The sequence below is a fragment of the Euwallacea similis genome, chromosome 4 (genome assembly GCF_039881205.1).
Source record: "Euwallacea similis isolate ESF13 chromosome 4, ESF131.1, whole genome shotgun sequence".
In the NCBI taxonomy this organism is placed as follows: domain Eukaryota; kingdom Metazoa; phylum Arthropoda; class Insecta; order Coleoptera; family Curculionidae; genus Euwallacea; species Euwallacea similis.
The window spans coordinates 7480122-7499285 of record NC_089612.1 but is presented as its reverse complement, the minus strand read 5'-3'; the positions used below and the strand labels follow the sequence as shown (position 1 = coordinate 7499285).

At 33.6% G+C, this 19164-nt stretch overlaps 2 protein-coding genes across 2 annotated transcripts; one reads left to right on the top strand and one right to left on the bottom strand.

Moving 5' to 3' along the window:
• The first annotated feature begins 302 nt into the window (after positions 1-302).
• LOC136408639 (obg-like ATPase 1) lies at positions 303-15340 on the top strand. Its single transcript, XM_066389746.1, has 11 exons — positions 303-441; positions 3314-3495; positions 5468-5528; positions 7186-7313; positions 7365-7540; positions 8896-8973; positions 10349-10446; positions 10846-10992; positions 12926-13022; positions 14614-14761; positions 14960-15340. The coding sequence occupies exons 2-11, from the start codon at positions 3315-3317 to the stop codon at positions 15043-15045; spliced, it is 1200 nt and encodes a 399-aa protein (XP_066245843.1). The 5' UTR covers positions 303-441; position 3314; the 3' UTR covers positions 15046-15340.
• On the bottom strand, positions 15241-18031 carry LOC136408640 (heparan sulfate 2-O-sulfotransferase pipe-like). The gene is made up of 6 exons (XM_066389747.1): positions 18017-18031; positions 16546-17122; positions 16004-16161; positions 15737-15877; positions 15479-15645; positions 15241-15410 (listed from the first exon to the last, which is right to left on the bottom strand). Exons 2-6 carry the CDS (start codon positions 16975-16977, stop codon positions 15241-15243), a joined length of 1068 nt encoding a protein of 355 aa, XP_066245844.1. The 5' UTR covers positions 16978-17122; positions 18017-18031.
• Between the last annotated feature and the right edge of the window lie 1133 nt (positions 18032-19164).

The window sequence follows — 19164 nt, the reverse complement described above, 5'->3', positions numbered from 1 at the left end:
ACAAGGGCGGAAAATCAAACTTTTACGCTGGCAGCTCAAAATTGAGCTCAAATGTTCTTAATAATTACATTATATAACAATTATTGGTTCGAAAATTTTATTATTAGGGCTTGTACATGACATTTTAAATTCTAATTATATAATTTATTCATAAAACATTTAAATTATTCATTATTGTGATATAAAGACAATTATTATGTTCTTGACTTGTAATCTTAAGTACTTGTCTCACCTGAACCTCTGTTTTCAAACGCTTGTAATCACAATACCACTGGACACTAACACATGCTGACAAAACGTCAAAATTTGCGGCAGTGATTGGAGGGAGCACCGAATGGAAAACATAACCTCAGTTTCCATGTTGTTTCCATATTTTTGAGTGCTTTTTCGTATTTTTACGAAAGAAAATTAGTTTTTCTCGTATAAATAAAATCAGTTCAGGTAAGTATACATGAAAATTAACAAATTTGCTATTAGACTTCGTTAAAATCGGCAGCTGCACATCCTATTTGTTGGGATAAACGTGAAAATATATCTTTACTGCCACTCGTGAGTAATAGTGTCATGTAAAACACCCGGTCCTAAATGCACCTTAACCACATTAAACAAGGTCCTCAGAACCCAATTTACATTAGCTATATACATATGTTTCTTAGAAGTTTATCTTGGATTTAATGTACACATTACTGTGTCTTACTATTGTTTACTCAATACTCAATATTGCAACAGAAATATTTAACTTTGTCAATTATTATACTAAGTCAGCAACTTCTCAGTTATTGAAAAACTCATAATGTAGAGATCTTCATTTAAGTTACGTAATTCGAAGCATAATCTTTTATTTGATTCTTATTATGAAACCTATACTCTCATAATATTAGCTTGATTCTTCTAACCAAATTTAAGTAAGTAATTTTTGATCTGAAGTTGATCGATGAATGAATAAACTGAACACAACTTGATATTCATTATTAGATATATAAGAATATTTTCTTTAAATTCTCACCATTACCATAAGCCAATCCTGAAGACATCCTCTAAATGATTAATATTATTGGGCAATATCCATATTATAGTTGTGTATAGGGTGGCCCTTTTTTGTCGGTTTCGTGAGACACAGGGCAAATGAAAAAAATTAATTAGATTAAGTAAGTAGTACAAGCTCAATTTTTGACCTTAATCTATTGATCCAAAGAAAAGATGCCATCATTATTCAAACACATTGGTAAATATGTGATGGAATAGAAATTAAGAATGCAGTCAAAAAGCATAATGAGCTGTATACAGAGACCAACCTAGTAAGTAATGATGAAATCCAGACCAGCTGCAAAGTATAAAGGATGATTTATCCATTCACATAGTACATCAGAAATATTAAGTTAAGAAGGTAATCATGTTCATGTACATGAAATAATTTATAAAACATATATCACTGTTAACATATTGTATTGTTAAGAAAGTTGCTCAATGTTTAACTTTTAGTAGTAGACAGATGACATTCTTTGATTAGACTTCCAAATGAATGGTATATACATGTATATCTAGTAGTAGACTTAGGGTAAGATGTAGATCTTGTTTATTTATAGTATTTTTAATAACACTAGGTACCAAATTTTAGTAGTATAGTTTTTTTTATCAACTTTTAAGATGGATTTATGAATTGAATGCATATTCTATTGCTTTATGTCCAAATACTCATGTATTGATGAAATGCTACATGAATATGATAAACTGGTAAGGAAATGTGGTATAGATTTATTACATACCAGTTCTAGACCTCTAGAAAATCTGATATTCAGTGATAGTGCCTAGAAGTTACTGCATTTCAGCTTTGCTCACATGCTATGTTGCCTAGGCATGCTGCTGATTTGTTCTTCATTTGAAAAACCACCCAAAAGTTGTAGCAAGCTGTAGTACGCATTTTGTGGGACTAATTAAACTGAAGAAAGAATGAAAAAGAGGAGGGTGAAAATGTTTTACTTGAAATATATTTTTTTATGTTTTATTTTTGTGTACAATCTAGTATTTTACCACACTCATGCTATATTTTTTGTAGGCATAAATTTTGATTTTTTTCTTTATTACTATTTAAATGGTTAGGTAAACTATTTAAAACATGTATGATTTTAATTTTTAAATGAAAAATAACATGGAAATAAAAGCAGCTTTTTAATACAATTTAGAGCTTTTACAGTTATTTAAAAACCTTTGTTTGAATAAAAAATAAAATTACAAAAATAAAAAAGTAAAATCCGTGCGTTAAAAAGGCTATATATTATTTTTTTACTTTTTTAAAGACTTTTGACTCGCCTTATACGAAATATATTAATCGGTATGGACCTTAATTAACTTTTTATTTAATTTTATTTTATTAAACCATGATAATATGATCTTTCAGCCTATGACAGACTAATGAAAATTGGATTTATCACAAAAAATTTATGACTGTTTTAATTTGGAAACTGATTTTTGATATCCTTGACTTTTTCCTTCTATATATTTCTCAACAAGTGAGGAAAACAATACTTTCATGCACGCATTGCACTTGGCCTAAAAACGCGTAACGGCCCTCCAGTCGAGTGTGAAAAGATGCGTTTCGCAAGAGTTATTTTTTACATTATTTTTCCTACGAGCTTATATCAATTTCATGGGTGATATGAAGTCGTTTAATGCATCTAAGTACAGTCTTTAGACATAAACCACGGCGTTCTTTGAACTTTAAAATGTTTGAGCGCAGTAATAAGAAATCTAGAGGTATCTGAACGGGCTTAACCCTGCTCTTGGTTGAATTTACATTTTATCACATGCTTTTTGGATTAAATTGCGTGGTAATAAAATTTTGAGTATGAAAATTATTCCTCTTCAACTCGAGCCTATCTCTAAACAGCCTTCTGGCAATTATGTTTCCAGCCAATTACTATTTTTCAGCTTTAATCGTTTGATCAGGCACGCTAAGTTAAAGCAATAAGAAAATGTATTCCCTAAGAAAGTTTCCAGACGATAGAAAACAAAAACTGGAGCATTGCTATACTACCAGTTGTAACAACTATTTGTACTGGTAGCCCGCAATACCGATGTCGTAGTTCTATGTTTCAAAGAGTGGTAATTAAGGAATGAGAATTGTTATAAACTGTTAGAAAAGCCAAACTCTTAAAACTAAAAAAAATTAGTAATTTTCAAAGAAACAAATCAATGAAAACCCGGGGAAATAATAAAACTCAATTACTTTATAGTACTTTCGTAGTTGCTTACAATGCAATTACATTATTTTACATTTTGTATTTCTAAATCGACTTTAACATTCATCATTTAGAATGCCACCAAAGAAAGTTCAAGAACCTGAGAGGAAGCCTATGATAGGCCGGGTTGGGACCAATTTGAAAGTGGGCATTGTTGGAGTGCCAAATGTGGGGAAATCCACATTCTTCAACGTTTTAACTAAAAGTTCAGCAGCAGCAGAGAACTTTCCTTTCTGCACTATTGATCCTAATGAGAGTAAGTACTTACCTGCACGTAGGTAATACATTTTTATCATTGTGACTATTTTTTTACGAATTTGTTACACCAGAGACCAACACATTTATTAACCTTTTTTTGATGTTCTCAATGCGTTTCCAATAATATCCAAATTGATGAATCCCAATAAGGTACCTAATATTTCATAGTTTTATGAGCTATCTAACAAAACCTTTTCTTAATAAAAGCGTGAACCAGATCATTTACAAGTTGCGGAAGGTCTGCGATGATGATTCCCGTGGTTATTCAATTCAACCATTTTCGTCGAGGTCCCCCCAAACTCAAGGCAGTCTATTCCATCAGACATTAGTCTTTAATATTTTTTCATAGTTTTAATAAGTTGTTTTTTCATTATTTACAAAGTTGTTATACACAAGTCCTTTTTATTTAAGAATCTGAGTTTGCCTATCCTTCTCTATAATTCCCAAGAAATACCACAAAACCCTAAAGGTCGCTCATTCTTAACCTCGTGAAAGGAATTGGGAATTTAATGTTTTTTTTTCTTCATTTTTTAATATCTTCAAAAAAACGGCCCTTGAAATGATTTAAATCTTGGTAAAATTTTTTGAGTTCTCGTCAATCGAACGAATTTTACTGCAAAATGTTTTTCTGCAATATAAAACTCCCCAAAAATCAACAATTATAATTTGGAAAATGTTGAGTTTGACGACTTCAAGCAGTTACCTTCAAAAGAAATGGAAAGAGTCATAAAAAATATATGTAAAGCGAGAGGATAAAAAGGATCACTTTGAACTATCTTCCGTCCTCAAATATCTCTAAAAGCACCATGCCACACTCGTAACAGTATTTAACGACTTTCTGAAGGAGGTCATGGATAATACTCTGATACAAGCTGGACTGAACGAAATCCAAATAAGTAGGGTTGAATTGCTTCAGCTGTTTATGATCCATATGAGCAATGTAGAGAAGTTGTTTGAGAAACAAAGTGTTAAACATAGTATTTGAATTATCGATGGAATGAAGTGTAATTTGAAAATTGTCGAAGACTTTTCGAAGTGCACCGCCGGCGATGTTACAGTTGTTCCAGATAAAAATGAATTTTTGCCTAAAATTTATCAATACCATAAATTCACACATTTTAAAGGCTATAGAAGTTTTTTTGCGACTTCTGAAATATAAGATGCTGCCTTGAACTGACCTTCAGTGAGATCAAATGATGACAACAAATGTGCCATGACAAGAAATATAGTTAGCGATATTTTGAATAACGATGCTTTCTATGTACCGTAAATTCTAAAGAAAATTTGGATAAAACTACTGGAAGAATGGAGAAATACAAACATGAGACCCGCTTTTTCCACCTAATTAAGCAGATGCTCGCAAATTTTACTTAGCCAAGAATATTTCCTTATTGAAGTTGATGTGTCTGGGAAAACATTGCAAAATCTATATTTCAGTTCATTATAAAATCGTTTAATGCTAAGTACTCTCATGTAGCCTTAGAGGTGAGAAAAGAAGAAAATGAGGATGCGAAATCTGATGAAGGTGCTTCTTATTGGACAGTTTTCGAACTAATAAAACCAGAGATACTCTTAATTTCTGTCCAATGACGTATTTTGCAAATTTTGCCCTGTGAAGGTGCAAGGAAGAATTTGTTGTAAAGTTCAATGACAGACAAAACGTACTTGTTGAGCATCAAGGGAGACAGAGATGTTTTTAATTGTTCAATAATATTCTTGTTAGTCAGAACAATTTTCCGTCGACTACATCGCGAAAACCAGAAAGGTCAACATTTGAACTTTAAATTTAATAGTAATTCTAGTTACTCCAAGTGGTTTTGCGCTTCAGATTAAGACTGAATATCCCTATGTGACAAATTGAAAAACTTGGACATTAATAAGGGTTATTAATTAATGATATTGTACTCATTAAAAGAACTTGTTAATGCTCAGTCTCCGGTAAAATATGTTGAGTTTAAATTTTTTTTAAGGTAGAGTCCCAGTGCCTGACGAGAGGTTCGATTATCTCTGTGAATACTTCAAACCACTAAGGTAAGCATAAATTCTTTCACAAAAAATGTTTTTTTAATTACTACACAGCTTTTACATCGCCGAAAAATTCACATATTTTGGGTTACTTATATTTTTTATTTAAGAGATGTGGGTGTTACGAAAAAAGGGTCAAGGGGATGAGTATTGCCGATTGGGTAGGTAATTGTCAGACTATATTAAATAAGTCAAAGAAAGAATTTGCCCTTAATTTAAGAGTCTAGCCTGTGGGCACTGTAGAAAATTGTTCGAAAATGTATGTTAATGATCTGTGCGCTTAATTTTTCTATATTCGATAATATCCACGGCAATTTCCATTTGTTCCTCGTAGAATTAAATAGATAAGTAGAGTTTTCTACATAATATGTATGATGGATATTGTCCAGAAAATCTGGCTTAACTATGACGTGACACATTGTATATAATTTTCCTTTCTATTCTTGATCCATTGATCCCACTTTGCCTCTACTTTCAAATTTTCGAAGTAGTGACTTATGTGTTTTTTTTTCGTATTTCAACAAACTTTTCAAAAATCTTCTAGATTTATCTAGAAGCATACAGAAGTAACGAATGATCTGGATGCGTGTCATTACTGCGTTAAAATGCGGCTTCAGTGCATGTGAAACAAGTATAAGATGGCAACAGTGGTACCTCTGTGCAAAGCAACTAATAAAAAAGCGCAAACTTTAAAAAAACGTCTTGTACCTGATTTGATGATTTGCATAAAACCTGCAAATGTTATAAAATTGCTCCATTTCTATCTTTATTACTGAACAGGTGTTCCTAATGAAGGTTCTATTCTCGAGCTGTTTTAGAAAAAAATGTTGATGTAACTCTTGTAAAGCAAAAAATAGTTGAGTGCCTTAGTCGAGTTTTTACGCGATCTGCATAAATATGAAATATCTTTGGTACTAATCCACCCAACTGTATTCCTAGGCGACAAGGCAACCTATTAATAAAATTAAATGGCTTAAATTTCCTCATAATAAAATATTTGGTCACCTAATGACCTGTTCTTCACGTGCCACGAAAGAGTTTTGTTCCCACCGTCGTTCGGCGCCAACTAAATTGCTGTGGCCACCCTCATTAGCTTGTGATTACATTGTTAACTTTCTCGTCTCACAGAAACTTCCAACGTTACATAATTTTAAATTAACCTTAAAATTAAATTACCACATGGTTCTTATAAAGAATTCGTGCATTTTTTCGGACTCATCTAACAGTACCAAAATTGCGGTTCAACAGTTTGCGGGGTTCAATAATAGGCTCTAAAAGATTCATTTAACACCCATGGGGAATCATCCTATGAAATAGGCCGACAATTGCATGCCTACGCGTATAAACACCCTGTGGCGACTCACGAATGGCAAAACGTTAAATTTCTGGATATACCTTTACTACTGAGAAAATTGATGATATTTAGGACAAATTGCACGTTGTAGTTCATGAGACAAAATAGGGGACGTTCACGCACTATAGGTGGTTAATACTAGTGATTTAATCCACTTTACGGATTAAGGGTTTTTAATTTTTTTCCGGTGGAATAATGATAGGTCCTAAAATTCATAATAAAAAAGATGCGTGAATGAAGGTGAGAAGTCGGTGCTAAATTGTTTTTTTTATTCCTTACCGAATTCTAGTTTTCTTTTTGCATTTTTAGTAAAGTTCCAGCGTTTCTTAACATTGTGGACATTGCCGGATTAGTCAAAGGAGCTTCTGAGGGTCAGGGGCTCGGCAACGCCTTTTTATCCCATATTAGTGCGTGTGATGCTATACTTCATCTTTGTCGTAAGTGTACTCGCTTAAAAATTGCATTTTAAATTGATGTCGACGCCCTAGGAGCCTTTGAAGATGATGACGTCACCCACGTAGAAGGAGACGTTAATCCTGTTAGAGATTTGGACATTATCGCCGAGGAACTATTGCTAAAGGACAAGGAAGTTTTGATGAAGAATCTGGAGAAATTGGAGCGGACAGTAGGTAGAGGTGGAGACAAGAAACTTAAACCCGAATATGTAAGTAAATTTTCCAACCACAATCTTTTGTTGAATGGAAACATGAAAAGTTTAATTCATAGTTCTCTCACAATCAATCATTCACAGAACAATGTGACAGAAATGACGGACGATGGCTACGCGTTATGTTTTACACAACACGAAAGTAATAGTCCAAGCAGAAATTCAAATTCAATTATGAAAATAGTGACTTGCGATTTTTTCAAACAGATTGGAACCGAAAAGACATCGGATCAGATAATATCGAACTTTAGGTATGTTAATTACGGCGCATGCGCCACGTGTGGTCCTAGGGTCCATTACGACTCTCTGTTGGTGCCGTGACTGGGCGGATTGATTGACAACCGCCTTAGCGCCGACTTCGTCAATGTCGGTTTCGATTTATAGATATTGACATGTGACATGTTTGATATGCGAGATGGATTGTAACGATATGGAGTTCATTGTTTAATTGGTTCCATTCATGAAGTTCGCCAAGTAATGGACACTCGAAAAGTTAAATTTTTATAGGGAATTTCTGCAAAAACTCCTGGACCACAATCCAATACATTTTTATTGTTATTTTATTTAAATTCTTTGGGAAAGTAACAATATAAATGGGTGAGTGTTGTGGCTTTAAATTATCAAAGCTGAATCCGAGATTTTCGTAAATTTTACTTGCACGAAATATATTGAGGGCTAAATATTTTCTGAATAAAAATATCATTGTATCAGGGAGTTGACATTTTTTGGAAATTTGTATTTCCTAATTCCGACTTTTGTATTTCGAAACCTGCCATGCCTCTATGTCACAAAGTAAAAATTTAAACTGTCAGAGAATGCGACTGATAAAATTGCTTTGAAACCCCTAGAAGGAATCTATCAATATCCTGTGAGACTCCATGACAACAAATGTCAATAACCGAAGTTTCTTTAAAATCGAATTTGATAATTTTGCAGAATAAGAAATTTTCAAATAAACATTTTTTTCTGGGATATTTCAAAACTAATGACAAATAAATTTACTTTCAAAACGGATTATTAATGGGCGTTAAAGTTTATAACTTTTCCCTAATTTAACTTGTCCTTGTTATCGTTTCGGAGGTGGCGACGCTGAGCATTTTAAAAGTTAGTACCCTGTATTTTTTCGTAACATTTTGTTATTTTGGTTCACGTCAATATCTTTGATAGTGAAAGAATTTATGGGTTGCTGAACTGAATTAGCTAATTTTTTTATGACTTTTCTGTGACCATATTCAAGAATAAATATGTTTTTCCTTTGATGTTGATTCAGATTGTTTGTCAGTGTTTCTTCTAACAATAAGGTCGAATACACATTTGAATTTTCAACAACACCTATTTTTCTTGAATTTCAGGACGCACTATTAAAAGTCAAGACTGTCCTTGTAGATGAAAAAAAACATATTAGATTCGCTGATTGGGATGCTAAAGATGTAAGTAATCGTTGTAATTACAATATTTTTAGAATTTGTCAGTTTTTCACTTTATAATTCCCATAAATATAAAACTGGTACGCTTAGCGGAATCGTTTATTTCGCCAAAGAATGCCTTGTTGTACAGTTTATCATTATTATGCTAATAAAAGCGGACAGTACGAGTGTGAGTCGTGGGCGTCCGCTGGTACAGGTACACAATAAATAATAACATTGATTAAACAAAACGATACACGTACCCGATGTTATCTGTTCGATGAATGATTCCATTTAGAGAAGGCTGCACAAAGGGTACCATGACTACGTACAATGCTAATGTGGCATAATAATATCACCACCTGGGGATCATCTCTGTGGTTGTCGACATTGACACTCTCGCTGGGTGCCGAGCATGGTCCTCGATGAATTGCACGTTGTTGTAAAGTGATTTTCTTCGACGACATGGTGTTTTGGGGCATTGTTGTTATTAATAGGGGGATTTGCTTTGGTACCGAGACGATGTGAGTTGCAGAAATAGCTTTCCTGTTAGATCTTTTTTATGACGCTATTTTTCTTGGAGGCATGTTTGGTAGAAATTAGTAGTAATAAGTTGGGAGTCTTTCAGTGAATTCTAAAAGATTTTCGAGAACGAAAGTCGCAAACGCTACAAAAATAGTCTCCTTAATAGTGATGATATCCACGATCCTTTAAACTTTTCACCTTTGACGTTTAAAAAACCAACAGTTCCAGTTTTATTTTGTTTTGCACCATGAAATTCATATCCGAGAATTTATCAAAACAGTTCATTTATTTGATGCTATTTTTCCATGTTGATATTTACTATCCAATATCCGCAAATTCTGGAGTTTTCTTCTAGCTCCGGCTTAGTCTCTACTTGGGGCTGTCTATAAAAAGATATATGGGAGCAGATCCAGAAGTAAAACCATCCCTGCGTCTTCATGAAACTAAATTAAGGCTGAAAAATTTGCGCTAAGTCGCAAGTAGGTTCCCTTTTTAAGGTTTTATGAGTTTTTCATCAATTTTCACTTATAACGTACATAGGGCATGAATTATTTTGAGATTTTTTGTATAAATTTAATAAATATATATCAAAAAAATAAAAATAAATCTCCTCTCTCGTAATCCCCAATAATAAATTTCACAGTCAAACGCAAATAATGTATCTCTTTTTATACTATATTTAGCCATGAAAATTAAAAAATTTGCTTTTCTCAGTTTGAGTTGCTTGATATGACCGTATAGGATTTTTGCAGAACGCCCACGACCTCAAAGATTACAAAAAAATTGCTGTTTGGGCTATTTTGATTGATAGTCTATTTTAGGTGTAATCCATTGGATTTTCGGCAAAACTTGTTACAGAAAATTATTTTTTCAGATCGAAGTTTTAAATAAATACCTCTTCTTGACATCCAAACCGTGTATCTACTTAGTTAACCTAGCAGAGAAGGACTATATAAAAAAGAAAAACAAATGGTAAGTAGGCTCAATCGTTTAAAACCGTGATCAAAACAATAAATCCGTTTCAAGAAAACCACTAATACCCCTCGAAAATCCCCATAGCGTGCTCATTTCAATATACGGCTCACAATGCTGAAGTGAATTTCATTTCGTTAACATGTGACAGGCGTATCGAATTGGACAGGTACGACGAAGATTGATCTTTTGTAGTCGAAAAAGTTCTTATAAACCCCTTGCTTGACTAACGGGACGTTATCAAACCGCAAATGGTTCAATTGGTGATGTCCCGTTGACAAGCTGTTATTAACATTTGGGAAGTTTCTCTTTATATAGGAACGATCGCATGCGTTCTGATTTAAAGATGTTTTTGTTATTTCTATTTTTTTGAATAGATATTGAAAGCGCGGTTTCTAGGTTGATAAAGATCAAGGAATGGGTAGACAAAAATGATCCTGGTGCTCTAATCATACCTTTTTCCGGCGCATTTGAGCACAAACTGGTCTCCGAATATGAAGACCCGATCCTTCGGAAGAAGTATTTAGAGGATGTTGGAACCACCAGGTACGTCTTTAGTTAATCTCCGATTTGTTATATGCAATATGAGGAGAGTTTATTTGAGAAAAAATTCCTTTAATGGATGTCAAATCCGTTATTTCAAACACGTACCATTGAGCAGGTACAGGTCGCCTCTAATGACGGGTTTCGTTCTCGAATAATAAGATTTTCAGTCCATTGGACTCGACCATTCAGAAAAACCGTATTAAGAATTCCGCAATTATTGCCATTAACTTTTTTGTGGTTTGGATTCAAGAAGTCGGATTCTACTTTGGCTGGGCAATCAAGAGTTTTTATCATACCTACACAGGCAGTGGCGTCATTTCGTGAATAAATTATTTCAGCTAGTCACACCTCGAATAATATTTTAAAAAATGGATCATTTTCGTTCTTTTTAACGTTAGTGTGGGTAGTGGTTCATTTTTTACACTAATGCTAAAAGTAATTCGATGTGACCTACAGATATTTGTAGAAGCTGGAAAGTGTTCCTAGATATCCAGATTTGCTAATCGAGCACAGGTAAATCAAAGCACTAGAGAGACCGTGTTTCAGATACAGCCATTTCACAAATGTGATAGGAAGCAGGAGAAAGTCAGTAGATACCTATAAACTACTACTACAATTTTTGTTGGAAATTCACTAAAAATTTAAGAGTACTAGAAAAGTGTGTCTATATGCTGATATTTGAAAATCAAGTTTAACTGATAAAAATTGGAAGATGCTAAAACGGTATTTGAAAGTTACTAGAGAAAGTGTTTTAAATGGGGAACCATGGGTAGAAAAAACAAACCAGTAAACTAATATAAACAAGAGAGCAGGAGACGATCACTATAAAAAATACATCTTAAAGGCTATTTAAATTGATTTTACTTAGAACGGAATTAAAAAAACAGTGTGTCAAATGCGTGCAACCGCAGTCTTGTTAGTAATTTTCTCAGTATTACAAGACTGAACACAAAACGTTAATGTAAATCTTGAGAATTAGGAAATTAGTTTAGACTCCTTGTGCCGCCACTGATGTTTAATTACGAAAATGATACTGAGAGTGCCATTAAAATGGTCAATTCATAAACGGGCGGTCCTAGAAACGTATCTTGGAAGGCCATTAAAATGTATTTTTGGGTCATTAGAGGCCGTTTCGGAGGCAGTCGAGATTAAATGACGCGACAGACGGGGAGTGTTCTCGTGATTGACTTCGGATTGTTTGTCAATAAATTGGAATAATTTGGGTGTGTGACGATACCACCAAAATTGGAGCCACTTTTAGCAAATCTACTCGACTAAAATGCCCTTGAACGATCATTTAAGCTTTGTGTGATTTTAATAGCGTCGAATAAGGAGTGCAATTCCGGAAGTTAAATTATAAATTTAGAATTTGAAAATAAATCTCAATTGAAGTTTTATCCCAGGATTTTAGGGATAATCAGAAAAAATTAAATAGGTAAAAACTTATAAAGTTTTAGTTAATTTTATAAGAAAATTCCCACTTGAAATAAAGGTCCTTGTATTTTACTTTTCTACTCGCCTCCGGATTTAAAGAATATTTTTGTATGTTGCCTTGATCACCAAAAAATTGATTTTTTCAATATTTGTATGCCAGAATTTTCATTAGGTTTTCTTCAATTCGTTAGGATTTTGCCATGTTTTCGATAGACTGAGAATCGAAAGAGACATTTTTTACACCCTCAAGAAATAGTTTTGTACCAAACATATTTTTGAATTTAGAGTGTGAGATTCCTATGAAGTGTTACTTAAAAATCGTAAAAAATGAAAATGGTTTATTTAATTCCTATATTGGGTTAATCGCTAGTTTACAACTCTAATGGACTAAGGTTTGGTTTTCTCGAAGTCGAAATGCTAGTTCAGCAGTTTTTGCGATTTGTGTACAAAAATCAAAATATTTCAATTGTTTTTTGTGTACTAATATCATCTGTTTCAGCGCCCTGGATAAAATAATCATTCAAGGATACAAAGCCCTACAGCTCGAGTATTTCTTCACCGCTGGAGCGGACGAAGTAAAAGCATGGACCATCCAGGTAATAAAAAACAAAAATTTGCTTGTTAGAACTAAATGAAACCCTGAGCGAAACTCGATGAAGAACATTCACTGAGCACTCCACTTTTCAGCGCATCAACTATTTTCATGCAAATTCGAAAGACAATTTCAGGGCCCGGGTAATTTATTTCACTCGCCTTTTGCGACAATTCAATAGGTTTCGGGGCCTTTTATTTTGCGGAGCACATTCGGAATATTAGAATAACTTCTGAATTATGCGGAGTCGAGTTAGTCTGCTGTTCCGAAAGAAAATTGGGGGAATGTTTTAAACGAGTGTCCTGAATACAACTTTAGAGGTCGTATTTTCCCTGATTTGGTTTAATAAATTCGAGTATTTTGTCAGGCAGTTAATTTTATTAAAATGAAGTTATTTTGTGTGAAAAGTTTTGATAAATGATAGTAGACTTTGCCCAAGAGAGTGTCCAAGGTGAGCTATTGCCTATACAGATAATCCATACGTTAAGATCGGTTGTTTGATATGTTTAAATATTTACTGGATCCCCTTACGGCCATTCTGATATTTCATTTTAAAAAATTACTAAATGCGGAGTCCTGTGCCTCCGGTTTCTGACATCTGATTTCCGAAAACTACAGACACTTCAAAGTTGATAAATAAATACCATTAATATTGCTTTTTTACCGATTTAACGTGATTAATGATGGGTTAAAAAAATTCATCATCTCTTAACATTTTTTTGCTAACATAAGCAAAAATATAAAACAAATCATGAAATTAAAAGGGTAAAATGTGTTTTCTGCTTCTGTGCTTCAGTGGCACTTTTCAGCGTGTATTTATGTGTGATATACCACTTTCGCAATACTTTGGTTGCTTTTTATGGAAAAAACGTTGATAGTGACACAAAAGTCGTGGTTTTCCTGGACCCCCGAAAAATTACCAACCTGTAAATTTGGCACTTACATTGTATTCATAATCAATTAGTGGTTCTTCCCATAATAATCTATGTTGTATTCCCGTGCCATAATGTTTGTTGTTAAAAAATGCATACATTTTAAAAATTCCAAATAACTTTTTGGTTAAGATTAGTTCAGGTTCAGGAGACGTATAAACCAACTGAAATTCTATCGAGCACGTCCTGAGATATTGATCAAAGTCATTAAGGGGTTGTAACACCAATAAACTTCACAAAAGTTCACCTTCAAACTCAGCTTATTGGCTAAAGTTGCATGAAATGTTTCATGAATAAATCAAAATTGAAAGTAAATCTGATCAACTTCATTGATGCAAATGCTTATAAATGTTATATTAGAATTTAATTTTTAAATATACCAAACGAATTGGGTACAAATTTAACGATTTTGCTATACTCTTGAAGAAATAGATTTTACAAAAGATGAACCGCAGATATTCGTAATCGAAGAAGCGTGTTTTTAGTTATTGACCATGTTTTGAAGACGGACATAGGAACAAGCTCTTGAAATTTACCAAATTTTCTTCGTATTGACCTTTCCCATGATCAATTTATTAAGATGTTTATTTCGATTAATTGGTACGTAGAATGTAAGCCCCATCTTACGGGTGAAAATCCACTTGCAATATCCTATACTTTTAGAAAGGAACAAAGGCGCCTCAAGCGGCAGGTCGAATCCACACTGATTTCGAGAAAGGATTCATTATGGCCGAGGTGATGAAGTTCCAGGATTTCAAAGAAGAGGGCACTGAGGCCGCTTGCAAAGCGGCCGGAAAATACAGACAACAAGGTAGATATGGTTTTAACAGAAAGGCAATGAACGTGGAAAAATAATTAGACAGAAAGAACGATTTGAGGTACCGAAAGTTTAACTTTATTCTCAAACATAGCGTTTTTCTACAGTAAACGAAAAACAATAATACAAAACCTTAACTTACTGCACTACCAAAGGATGCAACTTAAGACTTAATTTCATTTTATTTTTTAGGGAGAAACTACATTGTTGAAGACGGCGACATAATCTTTTTTAAATTTAACGCTGGCGCAGGTTTAAAAGATGCCAAGAAGAAATGATTATCACTCTCCATAACTGTGTTTGTCATGGTTTACCTGTACATCAACATGATTTTCTTTTTTGCGAGTATCAATTGTTAATTTATTAGACCTTTCTCATTGCTTGCAGTAGTTTATCATTAACAATAATTCATTAAGGAAGGTGTGCTTGTTTGAAACAATAATTATTGGACTTTATTTTTAAATCTGCTTTTGTTATTTGTTTTTATTACAGCGCTGCTCTTTCCTGGGTATAGTCATTCGTGATTGTGCCACCAGTCTTTGCCTGACCCAATAATAAAACTCTATTTCTTTACTGAGCTTCTTTTCTACTGTGCTCCTAAAGTTTAAAGGTATTGCGGGGTTCTTTTTACGTTTATATATATCTAAATGAAATATGTATAAAAAATGTATTAAGTAGGATGTTTTAGCATACAAATAGGAAGAGTCTTACCTAATAAACTGCGTTCATAGGTCATCATTGCTCCTTTAAAAAATTGAGGAATTTGGTCTTCAAGAACGGAGAGTGTGGTGTTAAGTTCCTCCAGAATGCCCACTACTCTATAATATTTTTCAACGTTTTCTATGGCTCTCCCAAAGGCCCAATTACTATTTGAAAGCCTGAAGTATTGTAACAATTCAGCTTTAATGCGCTCAAGTGTGCTTGATTCTTAATGCGATATGTATTAATATATAGGAAAACTTTAACTACCTGCATTTAGGATCATGTCCACAAAAATATGGTATAGAGAAATCCTCAGTTTCTCCGTCTTTCAGACTACATTCCTTTCCTTTTTTCTGTATGCAGCTTAAGTAATTATCGCCAGTTCTTCCGGATTTCTTTTCTGCTGTCCTGAAACGATACTTAATACTTTTACTATTTATAGTGTAGGTTTAAATGGGTTAACCATTTTATTGTGCAATGAGAATAATTTCAAGTCAAATTATAACAATTTTATTAATTCTGAGCCATGCCTACCTCGACAAAACTTTCGTAACTGGGTGCCTTATAAGGTTGATGTAAATAGGCAATTGCTTGTCGAATGAAGTGAAATTTACAAAATATACGTTCCTGTCGAAGCTTAGCGGTACCGCAAGATTCCTTCTTATATCATAGATTTCATCTACGAACTCTTCCTGAAAGGAGGATTGAAATATTGTTAAGATGACATTATCCTAGGCTCAAGTCAACAGAAACAATGCCATTAAGTAATTGTGAATCGTCATTGACCTTAAAGAAATTTTATTCATTAGTGAAATTGTATGTGCCATAGACGCGGTGAAATGGATACTTTAAACAGAACAATGGATTTGTGTACGTGGGTTTAATTTAATATACTGGATTCCTGCGTAAATTAAACGAATATACCATCCAGTGCCGTGGCCAAGTGATTTAACTTCGAAGAAGATGGCGACCTTCGATCATTCAAGAAAAAAAAACGTTTTCCTTGACTAATCTTTACGATCGTAATGAAAGTAACTTTGTTGTATTTAATCATTTATCCCAATTATTCGATTTACCTGGTGAATTCCGTTTAACTGCCTCTCTCTACCTCCTTTCAGCCGCACATGTTTAAAGCTATTCATTCCTTGTATTTTTTCCAAAAGATAAATCAAAATTTCCGATCCGCTTTTAGGCACGAAGTTGAAAAACATAAAATGTTCATTGACCTCATCCATCTTTCCCAGTTGCGCCATTGATTTGGTAACATGGGTATTTTTTGGAGCTTCTGAGGACCGGTGCCATTGCAAAGATTCGGATAAAGAGGCTTTATTCACATAACCACTAACACTTAACAGAGACTTTTTCAACGGTTTATAGTTTACTTCCGAGGTTTTTTTGCACTTCTTTATCACACATTCAATGTTATACACGAAGGTGGCACTTACGAAAATAGTCAGCAAGGTAGTTAGGAACCACTGCACTTTCAGTCGTCTTCTTCGCCAATTCATGTTGATTTCTATACTAATAAGTATTTTACTCTTTCACTCGGATTATTTTGAGGATTGTTTGTTTTTATGATGCCACACGAAACCGTCATAATGTTACTAGGTCAGACGTCAGGGAACATACTGTACGTGGTTCTTCAGCAGTTTACTAAAAGGTGAAAGGTACAAAGTTATAAATTTCGCTTGCAGGCAATATAACTTTTGATTTCAGCTGAACGGTCTACCCATTAGCTGACGCTTTTTTCATGTAGTGAAATTGTTGATGGTTTTTAATGACTTTGCTTTGCGTGTACTATTGGAACGCATTTCATCACAGATTTCCTTTGGTGTAAAAGGTTCTTGTACTTGATTTTGCTTTCTATTAGGAATGAATATATGCATTATATAACCATCATTAAATTAGTTACCTACTTAAAACCTATATTATTGAGATACCAGGCGGATATAAACTTTGTTGATACTTGCCTATGCATTATTTTACTAGGTAAAATAAGAACTTTCATCTTTTTTTCTTATCAAATTCAGACGTTGTCCTGTGGTTATACGAAGTGCCTACGATGCATGGATTCGTCGTGGTTAATGCTGTATTCAAAAAAACGGAGGCCACTTTGAACAGTTCCTTTAAATTCTGCCTCGTTTTAAATTTATTCTTTAAAATTACTATTTTGTATATAAGTCTTTTTAATAAAAAAAATATCAAAATATTATAGTGACGTCTAAAAATGTGTCTGAATTCAATAAATAATTAATTTATGAGGAAACTGAATAGAATTCGAAAACTCAAGAGAGATAAAATTTAGGTAATAGATTGAAGAATTAAAGAAAAATATTAGAATACATCAGTGGCGTACCAGCAAGTTTTTCTAAAGGATTTTATAGAGCAAGACCTTAGAAAATGCAATACCCTGTACACAGTAGTGTATAGTAGTTGAAGGCAATTTAGTCTCGTGTTAAGCAGCACCCATTACCTAGTACGCGTATAAAATTTAAAAGCTCTATCTGCAATAGGTCAAGCACAATAAAAAACCCAATATTTTCTTACACTTTGACATCCTGTAACTCATACTGTTCACGTTGGTTAAATTATAGTTTACACAACAAACAGAAAGAAATATCTATTCTGTATCAAAAACACGTCTTCATTCTCTAAAAAGTGTCTGTTCGGAATTAAAATTAGATTCGTACTATTCGGCCCCCTGAAAGGTCGAGTAGTTATATCAAAAAATCTATCGTTTTCTACCGGACTACAAGTACTTCTTATAAGCAATTTTCCTACAAATCTGCAACTTAAATGGAAACATTGACAACACTGGAAGTTAAAAAAGCCGCTGGCACCCTGGTACCTGAGCATCCGAACCATTAACCATGCAATCTGGTATAAACCAAGAATTACATGTAGAGGCTTTTTTTTATGAAACTGTTAGGCATGGTGCATTGTCAATGCATGTAATCATATGCGTATCAAAGCATTTGCAAAACTGACACTTTTACTGTTCATAAATTCCTATTTGTAGGTTCATATAGTGTAATTAATTTTCTTTATTAACCTTGAGTTCGTGCAAGTGCCGTCCTGCCTTTAAGTGTGAGTCTGTTTTCAGGACAATATGGTGAATTGTGACGCGTACAGTAAGAACATATAATTTAGTAAGTGAAAGTTAAATAACTCTTTTGAATGCAAATATAACGTACACATGATCTTTTTTTATACAGGGTCATGTAGCTCCTCTTAAACAACATTTGAATATGAGAACGCAATAAAAATAATAACGTTTATTATTAATTGCGAATCGCAAGTGAAATTATTTGTCAGGAAGCCTGATTAGCTAGAATAGTTTTGTTGCACAAGGCGTTCCAAGTTGGGCAAAAAGCTTTTTTGTGCCCACCTCTGTATTTTGTTAAAACAATTAAAATGAAAAAAAACCCTGTATGTATAGTAATTTCCTGTATGCGTGGCAAAGACTTAATCAAATGCTTACAACGCATAACAATCTCAGTAAATACCAAATTCATTTCCTCATGTAGTGCCTTGCCAATATGTCACATAACTAATTCGTTGTAGCTACTCGTATTAACTGTATAACACCGTTTTATTTATTGCATGTGCGTAACCCAGACTGGGGTCGCAAGACAAAAATATACCCATTGTTGTTTAATCAATAACTGACATTATAATAATATTGTGCTGTAATG

Bases quoted from the DNA above. Each gene is read 5' to 3' on its own strand.
- LOC136408640 (XM_066389747.1), bottom strand. From the start codon at position 16,977: ATGAATTGGCGAAGAAGACGACTGAAAGTGCAGTGGTTCCTAACTACC. The intron at 16,162-16,545 runs GTAAATCGAATA...TCCTCCTTTCAG, and splicing joins AGTTAAACGGAATTCACCAG to GAAGAGTTCGTAGATGAAAT. The intron at 15,411-15,478 runs GTAAGACTCTTC...TATTTCATTTAG, and splicing joins CTATGAACGCAGTTTATTAG to ATATATATAAACGTAAAAAG.
- LOC136408639 (XM_066389746.1), top strand. From the start codon at position 3,315: ATGCCACCAAAGAAAGTTCAAGAACCTGAGAGGAAGCCTATGATAGGC. The intron at 10,447-10,845 runs GTAAGTAGGCTC...CGCGGTTTCTAG, and splicing joins ATAAAAAAGAAAAACAAATG to GTTGATAAAGATCAAGGAAT. The intron at 10,993-12,925 runs GTACGTCTTTAG...CATCTGTTTCAG, and splicing joins GAGGATGTTGGAACCACCAG to CGCCCTGGATAAAATAATCA.